At 35.7% G+C, this 26,238-nt stretch overlaps 3 protein-coding genes across 9 annotated transcripts; all 3 read right to left on the bottom strand.

Moving 5' to 3' along the window:
• Window positions 1-16: 16 nt before the first annotated feature.
• Window positions 17-6,116, bottom strand: LOC110693853 (ferric reduction oxidase 4-like). 2 transcript variants are annotated; one of them, XM_021871017.1, is made up of 9 exons: window positions 6,032-6,116; window positions 4,153-4,218; window positions 3,961-4,060; window positions 3,443-3,637; window positions 3,091-3,325; window positions 2,565-2,892; window positions 1,953-2,193; window positions 785-1,503; window positions 17-386 (listed from the first exon to the last, which is right to left on the bottom strand). In XM_021871017.1, the coding sequence occupies exons 3-9, from the start codon at window positions 4,026-4,028 to the stop codon at window positions 247-249; spliced, it is 1,926 nt and encodes a 641-aa protein (XP_021726709.1). In that variant the 5' UTR covers window positions 4,029-4,060; window positions 4,153-4,218; window positions 6,032-6,116; the 3' UTR covers window positions 17-246. The 2 variants fall into 2 exon arrangements, with proteins under 2 accessions (XP_021726709.1, XP_021726708.1); XM_021871016.1 differs by having other exon boundaries at window positions 4,153-4,324; window positions 6,032-6,115.
• Window positions 6,117-6,330: 214 nt separating this feature from the next.
• LOC110693854 (uncharacterized membrane protein YjcL-like) lies at window positions 6,331-12,578 on the bottom strand. 5 transcript variants are annotated; one of them, XM_021871018.1, is made up of 7 exons: window positions 11,277-12,575; window positions 9,158-9,384; window positions 8,449-8,559; window positions 7,604-7,759; window positions 7,300-7,541; window positions 6,716-7,035; window positions 6,331-6,540 (listed from the first exon to the last, which is right to left on the bottom strand). In XM_021871018.1, the coding sequence occupies exons 1-7, from the start codon at window positions 11,558-11,560 to the stop codon at window positions 6,528-6,530; spliced, it is 1,353 nt and encodes a 450-aa protein (XP_021726710.1). In that variant the 5' UTR covers window positions 11,561-12,575; the 3' UTR covers window positions 6,331-6,527. The 5 variants fall into 5 exon arrangements, with proteins under 5 accessions (XP_021726710.1, XP_021726711.1, XP_021726712.1 ...); XM_021871019.1 differs by having other exon boundaries at window positions 6,332-6,540; window positions 6,684-7,035; XM_021871020.1 differs by having other exon boundaries at window positions 6,452-6,540; window positions 7,300-7,532; window positions 11,277-12,578.
• A 1,618-nt stretch (window positions 12,579-14,196) lies between these two features.
• LOC110693857 (ferric reduction oxidase 4-like) lies at window positions 14,197-24,387 on the bottom strand. 2 transcript variants are annotated; one of them, XM_021871025.1, is made up of 12 exons: window positions 23,664-24,387; window positions 23,522-23,576; window positions 21,201-21,417; window positions 20,454-20,544; window positions 19,143-19,340; window positions 18,915-19,014; window positions 18,563-18,754; window positions 17,614-17,848; window positions 16,803-17,130; window positions 16,458-16,698; window positions 14,679-15,397; window positions 14,197-14,564 (listed from the first exon to the last, which is right to left on the bottom strand). In XM_021871025.1, the coding sequence occupies exons 4-12, from the start codon at window positions 20,488-20,490 to the stop codon at window positions 14,425-14,427; spliced, it is 2,190 nt and encodes a 729-aa protein (XP_021726717.1). In that variant the 5' UTR covers window positions 20,491-20,544; window positions 21,201-21,417; window positions 23,522-23,576; window positions 23,664-24,387; the 3' UTR covers window positions 14,197-14,424. The 2 variants fall into 2 exon arrangements, with proteins under 2 accessions (XP_021726717.1, XP_021726716.1); XM_021871024.1 differs by having other exon boundaries at window positions 20,454-20,968.
• Between the last annotated feature and the right edge of the window lie 1,851 nt (window positions 24,388-26,238).

A 26,238-nucleotide genomic window follows, 5' to 3' on the forward strand; every position in this document is an offset into this window, starting at 1 on the left:
TGCGTTGAAGTGTTGATTGAGTCCAAACAAATCGTCATATGACTCATATCACCATAATCAAGATCAATACTCCATGAGAAAATTGCTATACAAAAAAATTATACTTACTGCTTTAATTGTTGAGCCTGGTTGCAATTTACATACAAAATCTTAAGCAAGACATTTCAATATGGTAAAAGAACAAAAGAAAGAATTAAGAAACAAGTATAGAAAGCATGCAAATCAAACTATGCAGCGCGATCAGAATCACCAGTTGAAGCTAAGGTATTCGAAATGCAGGTTGGTTGCACCACACCCTGAACAAATTCTTGCAACATCATGTCTTAATCCCCTTGGTCCTGAAGCCATGACTCCCACATCGTCTCCTTTGGACTCCAGCAATATTTCTGCCCAAATTCCAAACAAAATTTTAACTGCTATTCGAAGACAAAAAAAAAAACATTTTTTTTCCTAGTCTAAAACTTATTTACAACCCAAGATGGCCAAGAATATTCATCTTTAAGAAGGTATGTGTTTGATACTTTGTAAATTTCAACTATGAGCACATAGTCATTAATATGAATGCAATATCATTTGTTGGTTCAATACAGGAATGCACTATTATTTGTCAAATTTGATTGATATCAATGATATAATTAATTGAAATGCTTGATAGCAATATTATTAATTCAATTATAACACGTTTTGAAAACTTGTACTCCTATATAACCTTGTATGACATGACATATATGAAGAGGTATGTAAAATTTGTAACAGCCACGTAGTATATATAGCAATAACTTACTCTGGAGATTAGGCCTTCCTCCATAATGCACCTGAGTAGCTTGAACAAGAGACTGATAGGGATGACTTTCGAGCTCCCCGCCCCCACCACATAACCAAGATCCTGGAGAAGTCATTGGCGTAGGCACCTCCACATTCATGATCTGCTTCTCTTCTAACGCGGCCATTTTCTTCTTTTGAATAAAAAAGATAATGCTACTTATGAAGATAATGCTAATGCACATAAGAAACATATCCCAGACAACCCAGCTAGTGAAGTCATATAAGCTGTTGGTGTTTTTATCTATGGGGTAGATATAGTATTGAGTCACTATGGCAAGGAGGATAAGAAACAGAACAAAGGAAGACGCGATAATGAGGCAAAGGCAGAGCCAACTGTTGTGTCCCAAAACCGGAGTGATGGGTGAGTCTAATGGGCTAGGTTTAAACCACTTGGTATGAACTAACATATCCTGGCTATTGGATGCAGGTTGTGCTTGATCCTCTCGAGTCACGTATGCCTGAATTTCAAGTTGGATATTTGAAAGATCAGCTGGAGAGCTCTCAGCAGGAAGCAAGAGATCGAGCATGGTGAGATCAGCCGCATGCTTGAAGGCACATATAAGGACAACTTTTGGTACTTTGCCTTTTTGGGTATTTGATTGATGTATAATCTCTCGAATTATGGATATATATGGGGTCATACCACTTCCTCCACTGATCAACACCAAACTTTCATGCCTGGAAGAAGGAAAAGGTTTTAGATTATAGAATTTTATAATTAAGCTGGCACGTAGAAAATATAACCATCCACCATCCCTTCTCAATTCTAAGTATTTGATGGAGTTAATTCAATCTTTTGCACATTACAAAAGAAAAGAATTAGTCCTAGGCCAATGTGTGTTCTCCTCAACTAATTTTCACTAATGAAATATTTCAAAAAAAGCAGAAATACTGAAAACTGAGATAAAATCCGCATAAGGATTACCCAAGCTTTTTCCATAACTATAATTAGATCATCATAAAAGTTTTTTGGAGAAGAAAACACATCCTAAAAAGGTCTATACTTTGGTAGGCATGGTAGCCCGAACCCAATGAAACATTTAGGGGCATACTAGAAGCTGAATCTATATCAAATCGCAACTTCTTTGAACATACAAAATTGAGCTAAATTTTACCACTTTACTTACTTGATGAAGCTGGTAGAAGCTGGACCATATGGCCCTTCAACAGACACTTCAAGCCTGTCTAGAGAAGAAGATGACAGTTCTTTGTATAGCTTGGTTGTCCAACTCCCTCCAGTCTTGAACACAATACTTAGCCTATCAGGTTCCATGTTATCATTTGAGCTCACAGTAAAAGGGTGCCACTGTAACGAGGAAATTTTCGGCACACTCACGAATAAGTTACTTGCGACATTGTAACGTAAACCTGTAAAACAAAGTAAAATAGAAGATTTAGCTTTTTTTATCTCAACAATCACTCTAAAGTTTTTGTTTCTGAAAGAAATACTTCATAAGTTCTACAATGACTCCTATTTTAGTATTTTGATTGTCATTTACAATTTTATTAGTCAATAAAAGATCATTGCATGTTCTCTTTGACTAACAAAAATAGTATACAGTAACAATTCTAACAAATGAGAATTAATTTTCCGATCCTACTCCGAAATTTGATTTTGACACTTTCATTTATAAGTCAGACAGAAGTGTGAGGCCAAAACCAATCTAATAGTGTATAAATCACTACCGGTGGATTAGCAAAAATCAATTGTAGACAAATGTTTAAAGTTTGACAATCACCTCGACTTTTGGAAAATGTCATCTCCACAGTCCCACCCGGAAGAACGCGAACTGAGGTTAACCTTGCACGAGAGCGTGACTGTAAGAACCTTAGGTATCGATCGAGTGTGAAGAGGTAAATTCCAGGAAGGAGTTGCATCGTCCAGGCAGCTCCTATGTGCACGACGTAGAAAAAGGTGGCTAGGGCGTAAAGTTGGTGAGTGTAAAAGAAGACTTCGAACGACTTTCTTCTGGTGTATGCAAAGCTTGTTATCCACATTGCTATCAAGAAAACCCAAGATATCTCTCCTGCTATATTTGACACATGAGTTTTGCTCCATTCAAGTGCCTACATAGCAGAAAACCCTTGTTAGCACCAATTACCACAATAATATGCCTTAATAATATAGGCCAGGTTAGTTTGGCTTCATTCTATTCATCTGAATTTCCCTTGTCAAAACTAATTAGCTTTAGTCTAAATTAGTAGATTTGAAATAAGTGGCCTGCGCTAAACTTTTGTTTACATTAAGCTTTGAAATGAACTTACCAGATACAATTGGCTAACTATAGCCCAGTAGATGAAAAATCCAGCACTGTGTAACGCTGAAGTTATCATGACTACTTGCCCAATCCATATATGATACTTGATGCTAGACTCAGATGTGAGACCAACCAAAGGCAAAAGTGACGACAATCGTATTACAGGGAAGAACACAAAGGCCCAGGATATGTTTGAGGCATAACCAAGTCTCAGTGACACAGTCCGTAATGTAATTTGCCACCTGAAAATCGAACAAAAGAAGAAAAGAAAAAAAAAATGAACACAAATTCTCCGGTGTTAGTAGTAGCACACTAGTACGTAATAGAACTAGCACGAAAATAGTAAGTTTCACACGTACTTTTTTTGATGCTCACGGCCATGCCCCATGAATGGATGCTTAACACTGACATAATAATAATGGCCAAAATGCCAGCACACAAGTGCGATCCCCATAATCAAAAACACGAGTTCCATTGCTGTAACCACCCCTAGAGGTCCCATAACTAGAAGAGGACGTCTCAACATTGCCAGATGCGTCTGAGGTGATGAAGTCCTATGTACAAAGATGATTGATTCTGTTAGCTCTTTGATAGACAGAATCATCAACTTTATTATAAAACAACCAAAAACCGAAAAAGAAAAAAACTGCTCTGCTCAAATTTAATTTAAGCCATACACAAACATAATTGTTAGATGTTTGATCAATATGAAAAGGCCGAAAGGCTAATTGTTGGCAATCAACCCAAAATCAAACAAGGCCATACCCAAGAGCAATTCTGTCACATATTAATAATAATTATTGAAAGGGCATGTTGGTACAATGTACGTAGCAGTATAACACTATAATTAAACATACAATGTAAGAAATGAATAAACCTTTCCAAGGAAGATTCTCTTTTATCCTTCAGATGAAGGTAAAAGCAGCCGAGAACCGCGATCAACATCACAGGAAATGTAAGGAAGAAAAGATTTACTCCTGCAAATAATGAGGTTAATCATTACATTGATTCTAACTATAAACACATGCAAAGTACAACATCAATAAAAAATTTAAGCTTGGTTTTATACCTTGCTCTCCAATGTATGTTGGATTGAAGGATTCTGCTAGTTTGGGAAGCCAATTATACTTGAAAACTTCCAAAGGTAACACAATCCATACCACCATCCATCCAAGAAAAACCAGCAGACATGTTAGCTTCAGCAATGCAAGGCTGCTCATTGATCTTTTCGTCTTTAATTTCTTAACAATAATTCACCCGTTAATTTCAGTAGTATATGCTTTAAACAATGTACAATTCTTTTTTTTTTTTTGTTTTTGATGAAAATAGTTTCTTACAAGACATATATATAGATGCAAAATTAATGTAAGTCAGCTTTGTTGTTACATCATCAGGAAATCTTGCAGTTTATGATGCTTAACCAGAAAGGCATGATTCTTGCAGTTTGTGACTCCTATCATATAACATATACAAAAATTTCCAATTTCAATGTTTAATTATCAAATAAAGACACAGTTCTTCAAAAACATATAAAAAATTTGACATATTTGCCAAGTCAAAAATGAGTGGACTTCAATTCAGGCTCTTCAAATTATAGTGGACTATATGTTTTACAGCCCCAGATTAATGAAGTCCACCCAATGTTAATATAGACTCAAGTACATTAATACATGTGTGTGACGCAAGTAGTCAAGTACATGTCCTAGGGTTAGACACAGCTACTTTGTGGTAAATAGTCAAGTGCTTAAAACCTAGACACATTAAGTTTCAAATTATAGAGGACTATATGTTTTACAGCCCCAGATTAATGAAGTCCACCCAATGTTAATATAGACTCAAGTACATTAATACATGTGTGTGACGCGAGTAGTCGAGTACATGTCCTAGGGTTAGACAGCTACTTTGTGGTAAATAGTCAAGTGCTTAAAACCTAGACACATTAAGTTGAAGTATAACAATCAGACGAAGAGTCCAAATACAATAGAATTACCATACATCTCTCTAATATATTGCTTTGACATCTTGCATGTTGGAGATATTTTGTCTAAAAAGATGATTAATCTATACAGTTGAATAAATTAATACTACACATCATAAGAGAATGATTCAGGGATCCTCAAATACAACTTCCATTGGATGTTAGTACAGTTGACTTGTGAGTTCTCAAATAGTTCTGTACTATAAAGTAGTACTACACATATACAGAGCAATCCTGGATAGCTTAAAAAATAATTTTATGAGAAAATGACAATCTTTCATTGATTCACCTATCCAATCTCTATTATTAGGGACATGCACTACTTGTACTAAAGCTTTGACTAATTAAGCCTCATAGATATAATAATATATATATACAAAGAGATTGACTCAGAATATGGCCCCTTGAGAGTAAAAATAATTAAGAATTATAGTTTGATAATAACTTTTTTAAAAACATAAAAAAAAAAAAAATTGGTCTAGGCTTTCAAAATTTTGAGGTTGTTTTAGTTATTGTCTCAAGGAAAGACTTTAGTGAAATGTATATTAATTAGTGACAAATTGTACATCATACGTAGTAATATATTACTAAGTCCCATTATTTTTTTTTTTTTTTTTTTTTTTTTTGAAGGAATTACTAAGTCCCATATAAACCAAAGTCAAAAAGCCTAAAGCCATAAAACAAAAAACCTTGGATCTATAAAATCACTCGATTCAAATAACTAATAAAAAAATTATCATAAAAAAAAGCTCGGAAAACCATGCCCATCATAAGTCACAAGAAACAGAAAACCCAATTATCAAGTTAGCATCGCCATCAAAGAATTATAACATCATTTCTGTTCTATGTGTAACGCATCTCCCTATCAATAGTAAATATTCTTAAGGTGCCTTTTATGAAAATAATCCATAGAGCATATAAGTTGCATTTAAAGCAATAAATAGATCATACTCAGGATCAGACTTCCTACTTTGATCAATCCTTCCATGATTAGTTTCTTAGTGACTCCTCATTTTCTTCAGAAAGCTTCACGGCCCCTGTAGCATATATTATCAATCATCATTTTAGAAGAAACAACATTAATCAAGCCACGAAATTCAACTCCTTAAGAACAAAATAATTCAGCAGAATATATACCCTCTTCGTTTCAAAATATGTACAATAAAGCTCCTTGACATGCAAATTTAAGAAAAAAGAGAGGGTAAATGGACAAATTAATTAAAGAAACCTCTAACCCAACCCACCCATTTACCGCTGTGCAACTTATTTAGTTTTAATCTGTCTGTTTACCCTCTCTTAAACTGCATGTCAATAAGTAAGGTTGCAAGCATTATGAAACAAAAGTATATATTATGAAAAATAAATGACAAGAATAAAGATAAGAGTTCACCTTCTACCATGGAACGTGGAAGATAGCTTATTGTGGACAAACAAAACCCACAGATTTCAGGGTTGCTAGTTTGCTACTAAATCCAAAAGCTGTATTGAAATTAATGTAGATAAAAAAAAAAACATATTAGGAGGGGAGGGAAAGGAGGTGGTCTCTTTGTCAATATTAAATAATTCAGATTCCATAACTTATGAAGGATATTCAACAGAAATATACTCAGATAACAATCTACCATTCAAGCATTAGGTGTGTTTGTTAATTTACATGTGCTTAAGGACTGTTAATCCAACACCAATAGCAACAAAAGTTGCGATAGATATGCCAAAAATGCCAACAAGAATCCCAGGAATGATCAAAGATTTCCACCCTTTGGATGTGGCCATTCCTGAAGCTGTAGTAGGGCCTCCAATGTTAGCATTGGAAGCCAAAAGCAACAACTTAAGATCAAAGTTAAATATCTTCCCTAAACCTAGAATGATGAACAGATGGACCATAACTTGTACAAATGCAAACAAGAAAATACTTGGCGCGGTGTTGATAACACTCCAGATATTGCCACTTGCACCAATCACAACGAAGAACACCTATTATTGCATAAAAAAATAAGTCAATTCTGAAATGTCAAATCAATATATGCAAGCACCACTACTAAAATCTCAAGTCTTTCCGTAATCAAAACAAATCCAATATGGGAATCAATGTGGAAAATAACTGAGAATCTATAAATTAATATAGAGTAGCTTGGAAAGACATATTTTATCATGAAAATGGCAAATGGCACATGGTCAAATAAGACATGGAGTCCTATGAACAAAAAGAAATGTAGGCTTTTTTTTTTTTTTTTTTACCTGCATCGAAACTGAAGATATAACCTCTGCAGAAGGTGCAAGGTAGCTAAATACTGGGGGGCAAACAGTAGCTAGAATTACCATAATTGCTGTAGCTAGTGGAATAGTGCCTCCTTGGATTCCAGATAACTTTGTAATATAGGCAGCACAGCTGCATATAGCGAAGGATACAGCAATAGCAGTGGCAGTAGGTAGCGTATGGAACTTAATCTCAGTTTTACTCTCTGAAGTCACTGCAACATCTATTCAGCCAAAGTCAGTTTCTATTAGATGCAATCACTACTCTTATAGTAAATAAACATACCTGTGGTGGATTTTGAGACCTCGGGAGGTATTCTGGACGCTATTGCAAATAACACCATAAAGTAAACAGCACAAATGACATTGTCTGCAGCTACTCCAGCAGCCACATTTGATGGGGAAATGCCAAGAATCTCTGAAATTGCAATGTAATTGACAGCTGCAACATAAATCGTATTAAAATCATCACCAACTGATGATAGAAACTTGAATTAATATTTCCACAGTAAAAGTGTTCAGAGTTTAATTGCACAAAAATTAAAAGGTCTCCCTTAAACAACATTAGCTACTTAGAAAAGCATAAATATTAATTTGTATGATGTATTATTAAGGAAGAGGGGGGGGGGGGGGATCCGGGATTCCAATAAATATCTAGTAATCTATAAATAATTTCAGAAGACTAGTTCCAAATTCTTGTGAAAAGATCATCTTTAGATGAAGTATTACTGCAAAGAGGAGCACAGAAGCCATTCATCTCATTTTCTACGTTAGAGCCTACAAACATGAAATATCCATCAAGAGAACTCAGCAACAGATGCAATCACTTCTGGTCCAGGGGGGCTACAACAAGATAATGATCACAAACTGGCATCAAATGCCATATTCTTTGCAAAGAATAACTTTCATTAAAAAAAACAGGCTGCTTTGAACGGTAAACCTACTCTCAACTGACATCAGTGAATTGTAGAGGAGCATAGAACTTTAGGAGTGAATCATATAAATAAAATAATGTAGAAAATATTCATGAAGCTTAAAAGTTAGTGAACCACACCAATGGGATTAAACCTAAAGTTATATGTAAAAATGTGAAGCAAAACAAGCTTGCAATTATTGTTTCACATAGCTTACATCCACCAATGTAACTGCCCATGAGTGCAGTAGCAATTTTCCAACCATCAGCACCAAGCGAACGCATGGGAACTATAAAAAATGCAACTACTGTCCCAATCACTGTAGCCACTGCAATAAGAAGGTGAAACAAGCATTCAGGAGATGAGGAACTTAGGAATTGTAATGGGATACTATTTGACTAAAATTAACAAAACACTGGGTAATACAGAATTACATAAGCAATAATATCCCTAGAGCCCTTTAATTCTGTTTTAATGCATTATTCAGCAACTCGTAACAGAAATTAACCATCCTGACAGGTACAAATAGCTTCTACATAAGATAAGAAACTATAGTTTGCGAGTTTGTGATCCATTAAGACGATTTAAGGGTCCATTATGTTCAAATTTATAGTTTCAAACACAAAACAAAAGTAAATCTTTCTTTTGCCTTCCTCTGCATCAGTAGGAGATCCAGCAACCTATGAGATAGTCTAAACTGAAAGCACCATAAAATTTTATTTTAGTAATTACTCTGCTCACAAGACAGTCTAAAAGTCCAAGTATTTTTATGAAAATATATATACACCTCTTAACAAAAACAAACATACCCATTACTCATCAAATACACCATTGATCATCTGAAAGTTTCAGGAAGCATATATAATTGTTTTCTCTTCAATAACACAATAGAAGTTTAAACACATATATCTGCAAAATAGCACCACCTGATCCAAGCAAGAATGCCAAAAGTAACCTCCCAGTTGACTGAGCAAGCTGACGCATATTAGCTCTGAACAAGAGCAAACGAACAGTTAAGGGTAACAAGTATTCCAACACAATGGAATACGTTTTTGCTTCATAAGGAATGATCCTCAGATTACTTGCTGCAAGGCCAATCAAAATGCTCACTAGTGCAGAAATGATCATGCTCCCAATCTTTGTTTTCTCCGACCTTAAATCCCCAAAATACTCATTTGCCTCCATTTGATAGCAGATGAAATGTAATTAAAGCAAAAAACAATATCTAGAATTACCTTTCTCCTTTGAAAAGAAAAAAAGTACATCTTACCAACAATGTCATACATAGCAAACTGAAGTTTGATACGAACAACCCAAAATATGTTATGATTTATGACCCATCTCCAATCCCACCATTCAACTACATAGCCTTTTATCGACTTCATAATTAACAAATTGAAACCACAGGAGACAGTGGCATATTTGTTTTTATCTTTCTAAGTTATGTACATACATCCAATTTCCACAGAATTTGAATAGAGAAAGTTCGAGGTAACATCATTTTTGTTTTCAAATCAAAATTGAAGATGCATAGATTGACAAAGAATAATTGGAACAGTCCAATACTCCACTAAAATATACCAAAATTGAAAGTAACATCGTCAACTAGTGACACAATTTAAAATAGGCCAATTCTTTAAGTTTTTCAGCACAGATATCACACCTGATAATGCTAAAACCGGTAAATGTAGATGTTTTTTCAGTTCATTCATTAAAGAAGTCAACATGATTAACTCTCAGTCTCTCACATGCTTTTAAAGACGGCAAAGACTCGATCTCGTGACCTCATCATTATTATTACATATACTTCTGTAACTTCACTAACACAAATTATCGTCAAAAAATAAGCTAAACACATAAAAAGCTACCCTTATTTTTTTTTTTGTTTTTGGTAAAGAATGATAAGTTTTTTCCATATTTTGCTTACTTTTTTATATCTATTGACTAGTGCGGAGTACTCCCTCCGTTTTTTTAAAGTGCCCCACACCCTTGGGCACATAGTTTTAGGTAAAAGAATAAAATACAGTAGTATATAAGTGGGTATAGTTAGGAATAAAAAAATTGGAAAGGTAAGAGAGAAATATGGAGGGGACTATTAGGAATAATGTGAGAGGGAGAAAATATTACTTCCTCCGTTTTTAATAGTTGACACCATTTGACTTTTACACTATTCACTAACTACACTTTGACTAGCTTTTGTGATTTATAGCTATGATAAAACATAGTCAAGTGGGATATTGTTTGAATCGTCTCAATGTATATTTTATTAAAACCCACTTATTATAATTTTACAATGTCGTTATTTAGAGATATCAAGCATTAAAATAGTGCATTGGCAAGCGTGAAAAGAGAAAGGTGTCAACTAAAAAAACGGAGGTAGTATAAAAGAATAGTGAGGTTAAAAGGAAGAGAGAAATAATATACTCCCTCCGTCCCAATAATGTCCTATATTATAGTTCGCGCTTCCCTATTTTGGAGATCCAAAATGTTGTTCCTATTTCTATTTTTGGATAGTATGTAAAGACCATTATACCCTCATTTTTTTTACTTTATTCATCGAACTTCCTAATTTACCCTTAAATTATCCACTTGTATACTTTTTTCTACTTTCTCTCTCCAACTTTTGTCTCTAATTGTACTTTTCACTTTTTTCTCCTTAAATTAGCTTTATACTTTTGTCTAACTTTTGTTCACTGTTAATGTATTTCATCCACTTTTTCCTCTCATTTCTTAAATAACGTGGAAAAACACAAACACAAACTATAGGGACAGAGGGAGTACTTCGTATCATGCACACCCCCAGTGTACAATGCTCGCAGTGCACCTGTTTTTAAAATAAAAACCTATGTTATCAGATTCGAATGGGAAGAATATATTCTTTGGGGATTTGAACTATATACAAGTATTAATTAACAAATATAGGTCAACAGAAATCAGTCAAATCACCAATTAGGAAGCAATGCAATCATCAATGTTAAATTGTTAATTCCAAAGAAAAATAAAAATAAAATCAACAAAATTGAGTGTAAAAGTGATTAAAATTACCAGAAACTGAAAGCTCCAGTGGAGAAAAGAACAGACCATAAACCCCAGTGGTCATCCGGTGAAATGATTGGGCAACTGAAATTCAATTGCGAATTAATTCTTAAAGACGCTCTCAATTTCGTATTAGTAGATAAGAAATTAACATTATAGGATGAAGGAGAAGAATAAGAATGAAGTTTAGAGGATGAGAGAGTTGAATTATGGAAGATGAGTTTTGGTTTTGGAGGTTTAAGGAGAGAGAAAGGAACTACTGGGTTGCTGATGGACATGCTCAGTGACGCCATTAATTTGATGTTTGGTGATATACTGATATTGCTAGAGTGATGGTGGTGGAGTAGCTGGAAGAGAGGAGAGGGAAAGAAGCGGAAATGATTTTGGCACGCGTTTATGTGACGAGAGTGTAAACAACTGTGCTCTAGCAACGGGTTTGCAAAATCAATATTTGGAGTCCAAAATCAATAATCTAGAAAGAAAGTGGCTCTTTTATAACAAAATGCAGAAAAAATCATAATTCTCAATACTATTCATACTAGTAAATATCTTTCGAAAAAAAAAAAACAAATTCATACTAGTAAATAAAAAGTCAAAAATACCCTAAAGATGAACATTTCTATTATTCTTTGTTATAAATTTGGATTTTCTCGTATTGCTAAACCTTTTGGTTGTAGAGATATTATTAAAAGAGCAAAAAATCAAGTGAAAAAACAACGGATTTTTCACCAAATACCACCGAGTTAATGCGTAATTCACCATATACCACACAAAATTTTCTAATTCACCATATACCACTGAGTTAATGTATATTAACACAGAATGCCCTTTTTGTTAACTGTCGTTAGTCTGCCCTTAACGCCGTTAGTAATTAAGGTTAATTATGCCACGTGGTTGTCACATATTGGCTCTTATTAATATTATCTAATTAATTAGTTAAATAAAGAATTAAAAAAAAAGCCACCACCTCCTCACTCCACCAACCCCGACACCCCCTTCCCCCACCAGCCCCGCTCCCCCTCCCTGCCGGCGGCCTTGCCCAGCCTCCTCCCTCGCCGGCGGCCTTGCCTAGCCTCCTCCCTCGCCGACCTTCCAGAGCTCCCCCTACCCCTGCCATCTCCCCTTCCCGTCCTCCTCCCAAACCACCAACGTCTCCCAACCAACCACCACCCTATCCTAACATCCCCTGCTTGCACGAAATATGACTAGAACCCTCAGCCACCACCCTATCCCGCCCCCACCCACGCCGGCGCCCAACCTTTCTCTCGCCAGCGCGTCGGCCTCCTTCTCCCCCTGAACCGACAACACTCAAAATCTGCAACCATACAACATCAATTCGACTTATCAGCATTTTTTTCGAACAAATTCGCTTCTAATTCGACCTTCTCTCTCTTCGTCAAGATTTGATGGGTGGTTTCTTTGCCGTCGATATTCCAATTGGGATTTGAAAGAGGGAAATTGAGGATTTTTTTAGGGTTAGAGAGATCGGGAATCGGGGAAGGGGAGTCCGGCGAGGAAATCGGGAATTGGGTTACAGGTGGGGGATGATTTTCGGGGAAGGGGAGTAGGAGTGGGATGGTCGCCGGCGTAGGGGGAAGGGGTCGAGAATGTCGCCGGCGGGGGGAAGGGGCCAGGGGAGGGCAGTCGCCGGCCATCTGGGAAGTGGCTGGGATCGCAATTGTTGCCGCCAGGGGGATCGATGAAAGTTTGAAGCTTTTTGATTGATTTTGGGGTTCGATTTTAATGGAAAAGAACAGATAGAAGCTTCAATGGAAAGGGGAAATGGGGGTCAATTTTTTCAAACTAGAAAAATTATGTTTGGGGGAGTCAACCCTATCAATGGCGCCAGTTAGATGTATAAGGGCATAATGGTAAAGTCCCCCAAACGGCAGACTAACGGCAGTTAGCAAAAAGGGCATTTTGTGTTAATATACAATAATTGAGTGGTATATGGTGTATTAGAAAGTTTTTGGTGGTATACGGTGAATTATGCTTAAACTCAGTGGTATATGGTGAAATTTCCGAAAATACAAGTTGATCTTCATAAACAAGAATTGTTTATCTTGTGGCTAAATAATTGCAATTTTTTTTTTTACTGTTGATGAGCAAAACGCATCAAATCGCTACTTGAAATAGTGATTTTAGGGAAAAACCGTTATTTCCCTCTACATAAATCGTTTATCAAGAAGATCAATGGGGGCTCCCTCAAAAGACCAAGAAGTACGGAGTACTACCTGAACTATATTTGGTTTGGGTGAATCATCATTTAGGGCGAAGCCCCAATTTCTCAATATGTTTCTCAAAACGACATATACGTAATAAAATGAAGTATATTAATATTTTATATTTTATACCATAGTGACTAATGAAGTCTTATGAATTTACTTCACAAATGACTCGTTAACTTTAGAATGAAACTCTATTGAGCTTGTGTATGGCTTGATGCTTCCTAGGTGTTACCTAAGATTACTCGACTCCATACCCTTAGTTTGGCACAATCTAGCATTGGTAATATTGATTGAAAAAATTTACCAAACACCTTGGTTGGACTAACGAAAACGGTTTGTGGGATCAACTTAGAGCTCGGTAATTTCACGTTGGATAATTCTCGATTTTAGATATTCTGTGACCATTACTATTTTAGATTCAAAATCAACTTTTATGTAAGGAGTAATTTTTGATAAAAAAATTAATTAATTAATTAAATTTGATCATTTTTGAGCGAATGAGCGGTATTATTTTTGTATTCAAAACCTAGATTTTTCAGATTGGTTTTAAGTCAATTTTGGGCTGATATCAAGTCTATATTCTTGCGACTAATGCTTATGCAAGCTTACTTTTGAAAACATGTCAATGAAGAGTAAAATGGGTGACTGTGTTTGTATGACACCGAGTTATGGAGTAATAGACACAAATCACACAATCAACATATTTATCCAAGTTCTTTTTACCGTTGTGAACGCCATAAAAAATAAATTTAAAAATAGTCCTAGTTCTTTTTGGCAAAGTGCAATGAAAATTCACGCCAAACAGCCTTTCGGGTTAAATACAAGTCATGGCTGAGTATATATAACAAGTGAAGCAATCACATATTACAAGAATGTATGATACAGAAAATGAACAAAAATATCCTATACGTTGTTCCACCGGGATCAGATTACCAGTTAAAGCTAAGGTACTCAAAATGCAGGTTCTTTGCAGCATTACAAGAACAGATCCTTGCAACATCATGTCTCATACCCCTAGGTCCAGAAGCCATGACTCCGACATCCTGTCCTTTGGATTCCGACAATATCTCTGCAAAACAACAACCAAATTAAATCATTAAACTTTCATACAAACTGCTCCAAAAGAAGCCACAACACAAGATGAAGCACAACAGGAAAAAAGAGTAGTTAGTTCGGTTAGTACTTTTGAGATCAGGCCTCCCTCCGTAGTGCACTTTTGTAGCTTGAACAAGAGACTGATATGGAAGACTCTCCAGTTCCCTATCCCCACCAAGGCCACCATATAACCAAGATCCAGGAGAAGTTACAGGTGTTGGTACTTCAACGTTCATGATCTGTTTAGCTTCTGCTGTGATTTCTCTCTTTTGCAACAGAAAGACAACACTGCTGATGAGAATAATACAGATACACATCAAAAAGAGATCCCATAGGACCCAAATAGTGAAATTGTATTGGCGGTTTGTTCCTTGATCAATAGGATAGATATGGTATTGAGTCACCAAAGCCAGAAGAACAAGAAACAGGATGAATGAGGACACAATAATGAAGCAAAGGTGGAGCCATCCATTGGGGCCCAAAACAGAGGTGATGGGCAAATCTGATGGGTTAGGCTTGAACCATTTAGTCTGGACGAGCTTTTGGCTATCTGATTCAGGGGGCTGGTAATCTCTAGTTACATATGCATGAATTTCAAGTTGGATTTTTGAGATATCTTCTACAGCGTTCCCAGCAGGAAGCAAAAGATCGAGCATGGTGAGCTCAGCTGCATGCTTGAAGGCACAAATGAGCTGAACTCGAGGGACTTGTCCTTTCTGGATATTAGATTGATATATCATCTCACGAATTATGGGTATAAATGGGGTTATCCCACTGCCTCCACTGATCAACACAAGCGATTCATGCCTGGAAACAGGGAAGAGAAATAGTTGAGAACTCACATTAATAATACCCATAACACATTCAAATAATTCGAGTCGGTGGCAATGTAAAGAAAGGTGAAATGCACACAATCTCACACTGAGGTAAACGCAGTGACTGGGTAGAATTTTACAATAGATAGAAGCACAAATAGTTTAAAAAAACCATTTTCCATAATACCCAAAGTCAAATTGTGATGAATCTTTTGCGTCTACTGCAGGAACAAAAACAAGTTCTAAGCACATCTGAACATGTTAGGTGAGATTTTACACTTGGACATAGAGTTAGTAAAGCTAACCTTCGCTAAACCTAAACTATGCTTCAAATTATTGTGTCCAGGCTGACAGTTGCAGCCCGTTGTACTAAATAGGTTAACTTGATTAGCCCAAATTAGTTAATATCAATAATATCAGCTTGTTTGCTTGCTCTACTTGGTAATGACTAAGGTAAGACTCCCTATTTCAGATTCCTAAACCCACATAATAGGCGAGGTTCTTGCACTCCGATAGTGTTGTGTTCCTTAGTTCGATACAAAAGTGAAGCTATTTTCCCATAGGTCTTTTTGTAACACTATGTTTTCTGGTCTGAATTAGAAACTCATCAGTTTGCATACGCCAGGATTTATGAAATGAATCAGCTTGAATTTTAACAAAAAAATTTCTCACTAAACAATATTGGCGATAATCACAGTGGAAACCACCGATTACAACCTAACCAACATTCGAGAGGTTGGGACTCTCCCTAGCCAACATTCCAGAGGTTGGAGCTCTACAAAGTATCTCCATCTTAACAATATTCAACATCCTGATGTCTCCCTAATTAACTCTAACTCTAACTGGTTTCTTTTTCAAGCTTCTTGACAATCTATTTATTATGCAACTACCTAAATTACCCATTCCCCTAATATCTTATGATAGCAGAAATCCATGACATAAATAACAGCAATTATTCTTGTAGTAAAGTTGTGCGAACATTTTTTTATATAGAAAAAATGGAAAAACAAAAAGAACATGCAAATTAAGAATCTGAAAAGTTTGTGCCATACTTAAGAAAGTTGGTCGATGCAGGTCCATATGGTCCTTCAACAGACACTTCAAGCCTGTCTAGAGAAGATGATGAAAGCTCTTTGAATAGCTTGGTTGTCCAACTCCCTCCACTTTTGAAGACAATGCTGAGCTTATCAGGCTCCATGTTATCATTTGAGGTCACAGTAAAAGGGTGCCACTGTAACTTAGAAATTTTGGGCACATTTACAAATAAATTACTAGTGACATTGTATCGCACTCCTGAAAAGAGGGAAAAGGGGAAGTAATTAACCAAATTCTTTCTAAAAGCTTACTAAGAAGAGCTCATTCACACATGTTAGACAAATCTTCATAAGTCTAATTACCTGGACTCTTGGAAAAGGACAATTCAACAGTCCCACCAGGAAGAATCCGAGCTAAAATCAGCCGGGCACAAGAGCGTGATTGTAGGAACCTTAGGTATCGATCGAGTGTGAAGAGGAATATCCCAGGAACAATCTGCATAGTCCAGGCAACCCCTATGTGTATAACATAAAAGAAGGTTGCCAGAGTATAGAGTTGGTGTGTGTAAAAGAAGACTTCAAATGTCCTCCTCCTAGTGTAAGCAAAACTTGTCACCCACATTACCATCAAAAACACCCATGACATTTCTCCTGCTATGTTCGACACATAGTCTCTGGTCCATTCTAGCATCTGCAAGACAGATGATTCTATTACTACACACAGCTGAAATGTAACGGACAATTTGATATATGCTAGAAGCCTAGAATTACCATTAGGAAGAGCAAAGACTGTTCGATTGGGAAAAAAGCTTTCAGAATTCAGAGTGAGTTTTATTATCTATGAAATTACATTCTAAGAACACCAGTTATCGAACTTCATTTCTCTTTGTTTGGTCCTTGATAGAAAGTTAGAAAAGAAGAAGGGAGATGGAGGGGAAGAAATGAGGAAAGTAAGGGATGAGCAGGAAGATGAAACAACCCTTCCATTTAAGGGAGTTATTAAATTAATCCCCCAACTTTACAAACCAAACAGGAGAAGATTGATTTTCCTGGAAAAGATTTTCCTTCCAACCAAACACAGCCTTATAAAGAAACACAATTTAGTCACCACAATTCTACAAAAGATGGAGACAATAATACGATGAGGAAAATATACAATCACGTGCACAAATACCTCAGACATTTGGTTAACCATAGCCCAGTAGATGATGAAGCCAATGCTGTGTAGTGCAGAAGTTATCATGACTACTTGCCCAATCCATACATGATACTTGATGCTTGACTCAAATGTGAGACCAACTAGAGGTAAAATTGAAGATAATCGAGTTACAGGAAAGAAGACAAAGGCCCAGGCAATATTTGATGCATAACCAATTCGCAATGACGCACTTCGGAACTTCAATTGCCACCTGTGGAAACATTTAGTGATATTTAAAAGCAGATAAACTTTTCAGTTTCTTAGTAATGCAACAAGAATATCCCTCTTCTATATTTAATCACTCTAGCAAACCAGGATGCTTGGGGGTGGTGGGGGGAACCTACAGCCTTAGACTTTAAAAATCTCCATTCTAGATGAAGCGTAATATTGGAAATATTGGATGAACAGTAGATTCAAATCCAGCAGCCAAAAGTTCAGTACCATAGAAAGCGACAGAAATGTGAACAACTGCAGTAATGCCTATCAAAATAGCATCAAGAAAGCCTAACAGCAGATAGAGAGCCAATAATAAAATAATAGGAAGGAATTATAAGGTAATAACTATACATATGTAACCCTTCATATGACCTTTTCCACCGAGAAAAATAGGGGGGCTTCAAGAAAGTGATCAAACCATGCAGATGTTATATCAGAATTCAGAGCATTGTTTATGCCAAAGATTACCAAATTTTTATATATAAGCTTTATTCTTCATTTCTCAATATTCTGTTTATGTTCAACAGCCACAACTCTACCACTTTAACAGTGTGAAATATGCTTATACAATTTTGAATTGTTTATCTTTTAAGTCCTGCAGTAGCATTTTTGTTTAGTGATAGATAACTACAGCATATAAATTGTGCACATATATTCATGTTGAGGAGATTGGAGTTTTTGAAGGAAGATATGAAGAAGTTCTACTTACGGTTTTTGATGCTCTTGGCCACTCATCATGAATGGATGCTTGACACTGACATAAAAGTAGTTGCCAAATTGCCAACTTACAAGTGCAATACCCATAATTAAAAAGATGAGCTCCATTGATGTGACAACCCCTAGAGGTCCCAGTACAAGCAGTGGGCGTCTCAAGGAAGTGAGATGCTGCTGAGTTGAAGACCTGCAACAAAATTATCACAAAGCATACAAGACTAAATAATTTGAAAGGAAAGAGCCAAAACTAAATACAACTCAACAGGATTGTTGATATTATGCGTCAATAAGCAGGTAGTAACTATATTAAAAGATATGCTACGCGAAACACAAAATGGAGAAAAAACCTTTTTGAGGAGGCCTCTGTTTTGTTTCTAATATGAAGATAGATGCACCCAAGGACCGATATTAACATCATGGGAAACGTAAGCAAGAAAAGATATATTCCTGAAAAATAAAAAGGCAATGTGATTATTTACTGATAACCTGACCCCGACCCCCCAAAAGGGTGAGAAAAGAAAAGGAGGAAAAAAAAGAAAGAAGAAATTCATTTATGGGAAGGAGAGAATGGAAACCTTGCCCCCCAATGTATGATGGATTGAACATCTTTGATAACTTGGGAGTTGAATCATATTTAAAAAATTCCATGGGCAACACAATCCACACCACCATCCACCCAAGGAACAACAGAAGACATATTAACTTCAGCAACACAAGTCTGTTCATTTTCTTTTGGATATTCAGAAGATTGATTTTCAGATGGAGAATGCTGACTTCGAAGGTCGTACATATATATATAACAATAGTGAACCAGTTAAAAAATCTAGCAGATCTTGATAACTAAAATGGCATGTTTCATGCAGCTTTAGACCTAAAAGCATAAGAAACTATACTCCGTAACAGATAATAATTGAAAAGAAAGTTCTAATTTTGACAAGTAATTGTATAAAAAATTATTTTATGTATAAAGTCAAAAGATTTAAACCTAAATGAAAGCGCTCCCATCTGAAAGAAGGAAACAAGTAGTTAAAAGTTATAAGATAAGGGAGTATAATGTGGACGTGCTATAGTAAGAAATGCTAGTATCAGGATCACACGATGTCAGACCCAGCTTTAGCAAAATTTATATCGGATTGGAGGTAGTGATTGTCGCTGTTATTATTGTTTATTACTTTGTGTAGACTGGCAAGAGATTATATATCATGATAAAAAAATGTAATCAATCGTATCTATGGGAATCTCAACTAATTACAACTTCCAATAGTTAATACAGTTGACTAGTTTCTCTGGTGCAAGTGCAAATGTACTACACAATGTACTACATAACTACATATAGCACAATCCTGGATGATTTTACAGAAAACTATATTCTATCTTTCCTTGGAAAATGACCCAGTAACGAATTTCCCAGATCCAGATTCCCTTATAAGATGACCTGATATTAGGAGCTTAACTAGTTAATCAATAAAGCATGTATATTGACCATGTCCACCCTTTCAAATGAGTAAAATTATCAGTTGACTTATAAGAAAAATTTATCAGATGATTAAGGCCAGCACTATTATAATTATTTGTCAATATCAGTTATGAGTCTTATGACAATATGAGAGCAAGCACAAATATGTCTATATAATCACTAGACTCAATATAATACGTAGTAAATGAACAATAATTGATACCAAATAAGCTAAGAAAACCATACCCAAAATAAGTCACAAAAAACGGATGACCTAATGATCAAGTTTAAATCGCTAACAAAGAAGTATATCATAATTTCTTCCTTCTATATTATGTAGCACATCAAAACTAGAAATTTTTACAGTGCCTCCTGAGAATATTATTTATAGAACATATAACTAGCATTTAGAACAATTGATAGATCATACTCAGGATCGGACTTCCAATTTTGACCAATCCTTCCATGAAAAGTTTTAAGTGAGTGCTCAATCTTCTTTGAGATGGAAAGCTTCACAATCCCTGTCACATGATTAGAAAAAACAACACAGCTCGAGCTGCAAAATTAAATTCCTACTGACAAAATAATCAATTGAAAATATACATATGTTTCAAAATACTTGCAACCAAGCTCCTTGGCACACAATTTATGAAAAAGAGAACAGAGGGTGAATGGAAAAATGAACTAAGTAATTTATAGCCTTTATAACCCAACCCAACCCTCTTACAGGTGTGTGAGGTGTTCCAATTAATTTGTCCATATACCTTTCTTTTCTCGTTCTTATATTACATGTTAAAGAGTTTGGTTGAAAGTATTTTGAAATGAAAGAAGTCTATAAGTATTCAAAATAAATTAATAATAAAGAAAGAAGCTCACCTTCTACCATGGAAACTAACCTATAGAGGACAAGTTCTTGAATTGTTAGTTTGCTACACAGGCCAATACCTAAAAGTTATTTATTAAAGGGGGTGAGGGGGATGGTTTTTGTAGAAGGCAGATGATTTTGATTCCATGTTAACTTTTGCAGAATATTCAACATCAATATACTCAGATGACAATTTGCTATTCAAGCAATTATCGAATTTGTGAATTTAAATGTGCTTAAGGACCGTTAATCCAGCACCAATAGCAACAAAATTTGCAATAGATATGCCAAGAATGATCAAAGAATCCCAACCTTTGGCTTTGGCCATTCTTAAAGCTGTAATAGGGCCTCCAACATTAGCATTGAGAGCCAAAATTAACAGCTTCCGGTCAAAATGAAATACCTTCCCTAGACCTAGAATGATGGCCAGATGAACAGTAACTTGTACAAATGCAAACAAGAAAATACTTGCCGCGGTGCTAATAACACTCCAGACATTTCCACTTGCACCAATCACAACGAAGAACACCTATTATTGTATTAAAAATATAGGTCAATTCAAAATGTCAAATCAACATATTCAAATTATATACAAGCACCACAAGTAAGAACTAATACTTAAGTCTTTCCATAATCAAAACAAGCCCAATACAGAAAACAATGTACATGAACATATTCCTCTCAAAAAAAATTGCAGATGAACAAATAATTGGAAGAGACTAGTTACAAATAATGCAGTGTAGCAAGCAGAAGAAATTTTAAAATTTCTTAGCAAATCTGTCCAGTGTTTTAATTTTCAAAATCTTTAAGCTTCAAGTCAGTAGATTAAGAAACCCCTCCAACAACATTAGGTATAACAGAAAAGCATACAAACCAAGTTTGGAGAGAGTGTGTGGTAAGGTAAACTATCTACATTGCAAGAAAGAGGGAGCAGATCAATGACTCAAAACTTACAAAAAATTTATTAATAACACCCATATTTTTTGCTGGAATCCAACATATGGTGTTAAGCTTAATTTCGACCATTTCTTTTTAAAAAATATTTTTTTAATAAGGTGAAAATGGGAAGATAAGGTGTAAAAGAGGAAGAATAGAAAAAATATGGGGAAAATCCCAAAAAGATGGGAAAACTATGGGGAGGGATGTTTGACAGATTTACATTTTGGAAGCTCGGGGGTCCGAGGTGCTCGTTTTTTGGGGTTCAAGGCTTGTTATGCGTTGGTAAAGGGGCAAGGTGATTATGGGAAGATTGTTGTTTGTGTAGGTAATGAGAGGCATTGTTTACATAAAATATGCTCGTGTTCAAGTAATTTATTTTTATTCATAAAATATAGTACTAATTTGCGTAATTTATTTGATGAAAGGAGGAAAATTCCAAATCAATGGGATAAATAAGGGAATGTACTCCATGTAGGGAGTAAAATGTGATGATTTTCACCCGTAATGATTGTTCTTGTCAACCATGAGATTAGGTCTCAATCATAATGGATACTTACACGAACAACATCAACAAACGTAAACAACCAAAGTCAATCATTGTAATGGTGTGAGTAATGCCAATACAATATTAACAATTCCATGCATCAACAATGGTAAGTAATGGGTGTATTTGGGTTTGATAGCACAATGAAGGATTCTCAAGGATGCCAAGTTGATAGTTGGAACCATCTCTTACATCTCTTAACTACTAATAATACAACATAATTTTGAAATAGTCCTATAATTGAACCAAACTTGTTATTGAGACTTTATAGACCTATTGTTAGACCAATATGGATACTACACCAACTTTTATGACCCCGGGGAAACCATCTACATTCACTTTAATTTTCGGAAGAAAAAAAAAACTCAAAATTGGTCCAAAAGTATGGATTATAGTTTATACCCTTCAATTTTGGACAATTTTCCACTATTTCTCGAAAGGAAAGAGGTTTAGGTGTTTCCCAAGAACCTCACAAGATTCCAGGAGGCCATTTGGGTGGTTGAAACCATCCACTTTGCCTTTGATGTCAATTTAGCCGGTTATATACACGTCTCCCTTCATTAACTCAAGGCAACCGTAAGCCTTGTTGTGACCAATTGGTGGCCTTATATGGCTCTTAACAATATGATTTGACCCTGTGATGCATCCCTTAACATTCACTTGAATTTTGAACATTGGGTCCCAAAATTTACAAAAATGGTCTGATTTCATGTGAAGATTAATTTCGGATCCGACAAGGTTATGTGTTTATGAATTTTCGACATTGGGTCCCAAAATCTTCAAAAATCCACCTTTTCTCTTAAACTCGGTCCATTTTTTACACTCTCTTACTTTATCCATCTTTTGCTTAATTACACACACTCGCTACATCTACATTATCTTTCAAATTGCCTTAATTTGTGTGCAAACCGCAAATACAAAGAACATTGAGAAACGAAAGCAGCATTTTGATATACATGCAGTCGGAATTCGATTTCAAGTCTTAAATTAAACTAAGTCAACCTCTACAATATCCGCATTTCAACGTATTATTATAATTTAGGATAACCAAAATCAGCAACGCAATATTCAATGTCAACTTCAAAGCAATCTTAAATAAAAAATAAAATATTAACCAAATCATTGAAAAGTGTAAAAGAGAATTTATTACCAAAGACTGAAAGCTCCAGTTGAAAGAAGAACAGACCATAAACCCCAGTGATCATCTGGCGAAAAAATAGGGTAATTCAATTTAAATTGCGATTTAATTCTAAAATATGCACCCAATTTCGAATTCGTAGTTAACAAATTACCACCATACGAAGAAGAAGCTGCAAGAATGTCGGAAGTATGAAATTGAAGTTTAGACGACGAGAGAATTGAGGTATGGAGGATGAGTGTTGGTTTTGGAGGTTTGAGGAGAGAGAAAGGAGATTGTTGCTGGGGATTGTGGTGACTGACGCCATTAAAATTTGATGATGTGCTGATACCGGAGAGTCGACTGCCTTTCTTGCAGGGAGAAAATGGGCCAAATATTTAGCAACGGAGATATTTTTACAATTTTTTTTTAGGAAAAATTGTGTGAAATAATTACACCTTTACGCCGTCAGTTAAAAATAATCCCAGCTATGAGTTATTTTTAAATAATTCAACCTTAATACCCAATTCACTCCCTAATGGTCCCGAGTGATCAGTAACCGGTTGAGGAGGTAATTTTATTTTTATCAAATTTAATTTACACGTGTCACAATTTACTGAAGAGGTAATTTACACATGTCACAATTTGATTTGTCCAAAATAAAAATAAAAAAAAGTAAAGTCAAATAACAAAAAAAACCACCACCACTGAAGTTTCAGCCACCACCATCCCCGCCACCACCCAAACCCAAAACCCAGAACCACCACTGCACCAAACCAGACCCCAGCCAACCCAGGAACCACCGCCACCACACTAGACCCGAAACCAGACCCTGGAACCACCGCCACCAAACCAGATCCCAGCCAAGCCAACCCCAAAACCCCCTTCGAAAAATCAAAAACCCACCAAACCAGACCCCATGAAACTAGTTGGGGAGGTCGACACGTTCGGAATGGGGGACAGAGAAGGTCGCGCGTGGCCTGTTAAGAGACGGGGGAAGGGGAGGGGGCTAGGATCGGGACAGAAAAAGGGTTTTCGAGGGTAGGGGGTTGGTGATTCAGGGGAGGGGATCGGTCGCGACGTCAACGTCGGCGTCGGTGCTGTGGTTAGGGGCTGGGTGGCCAGAGCCGCGGGAAGGAACAGGCTCAGGTAGCTTGTGGGTGGTGGGTGGTTTTTTTTTTTTTCTTTTAAAAAATCTAACTTTTTTTATTATTATTATTTTTTTTTACCAATCACAGGTCGCCACGTGTAAGGTAATTACAGGCCGCCACGTGTAAGGTAACTTGTTATAGCAGGTTACATGACCGGTTGGGACCATTTAGAGCGGATTGGATGTAAATGTCGGATTATTTAAAAATAACCCAAAGGTGGGATTATTTTGGGTGGACGCCACAAAGGTGGAATTATTTTGGGCAATTTTTCCTTCTTTTTATTCTTTACGTTTTGAGTTTTGACCGTTTTAATTTTTAAGTTTTGACCTTTACGGGGTGTTTGGCATGTGGGGATGGGAATTTGGGGATTATAGAGTGGGAATGGGAATAAGTGATTGGGAATTCATAAAATAGTTACAATCCTTTGTTTGGTATGCATTTGGAATAACTTGTGTGAATTTTACTTAAATACCCTTGTCAAATAATTTTCTCTTTGTTATAATTAATGGCAATTTGGTCTTTTCACTCAATTTCTCAATTCCCATCTCTATTACCTACCCCCCTAGGTAATAAAATTATGAGAATAAACCTATTTTATTCCCATTCCCACAAAACAAACATGAGACTTTAAATTCCCATATATTTATTCCCGTTCCCACCTTCCAATTCCCACCAACCAAACACCCCCTTAATTACTTCCTCTAACCCATATAGTGGTTACTTTGTTAGTATCATGAGAGTTACTCATTTAGTATTACAGAGTTTACTCGGTCATTTTTATGGTTACTTTGTTCTTTTATAAGTGGTCACATGCCACATGGTATGGCCAGCCACACACAAGACGAGCAGATTTTTTTCTTTATTTTTTATGAAATTAAAGTAAAGCTTTCACCAACATGCAACGAATTGAAATTTGGCTAAAAAAGCTTTAATTTGGGCTATAATAAATTAAGGTTAAATTTTAATTTGAACTAAAAAAATTAAGGTTGGCAATTATGTTGAGGAGAAACCTCTTCAAAAAGGAAAGTTGTTTTTATAGAAAGTAAATGACGTAACAAAAATATGATTCTAGGTAAAACTCCAAACTAATTTGAAACTGATTGGAATGGAAACTGGATTCATGAACATTGATGGACTAAAGTTTGGATTGACATTTTAAACTCCTACCCGGCTAGAATCTCACAGGTCAATCTAGCCCGAGTCAAAACTTAAAAAGCAAGTACTTAATTGAAGTTTATTAAATTGCAAGCAATCAATCAATAACATAATACTAAAACAGACACCAGAAATGATACGTGTCACTTCCTGGTGCTGTTTTTTCCCTCCAAAACTCCCCCCTCCTTTTTTTTTAAGCAAAAATCTTTATTTTTAGAATATTTGTATAATACAATTATAATAATATATTATTTAATTTTATATATTATTTTTATAATCATTGTATTCCTTTTTATTTCATGTTCTATTTACTTAAAATAGTTATACAAGATTTTGAGATCTTTTAATTAAGGAAGAATAAACTATAATTTAGAAGGTTGATAAATATGGTGGAGAGTATAAAATAACGGAGCCAAAAATACAATATTAACATTTATATTACTA

The sequence above is a fragment of the Chenopodium quinoa genome, unplaced genomic scaffold (assembly GCF_001683475.1).
Source record: "Chenopodium quinoa cultivar QQ74 unplaced genomic scaffold, ASM168347v1, whole genome shotgun sequence".
Lineage (NCBI taxonomy): Eukaryota > Viridiplantae > Streptophyta > Magnoliopsida > Caryophyllales > Amaranthaceae > Chenopodium > Chenopodium quinoa.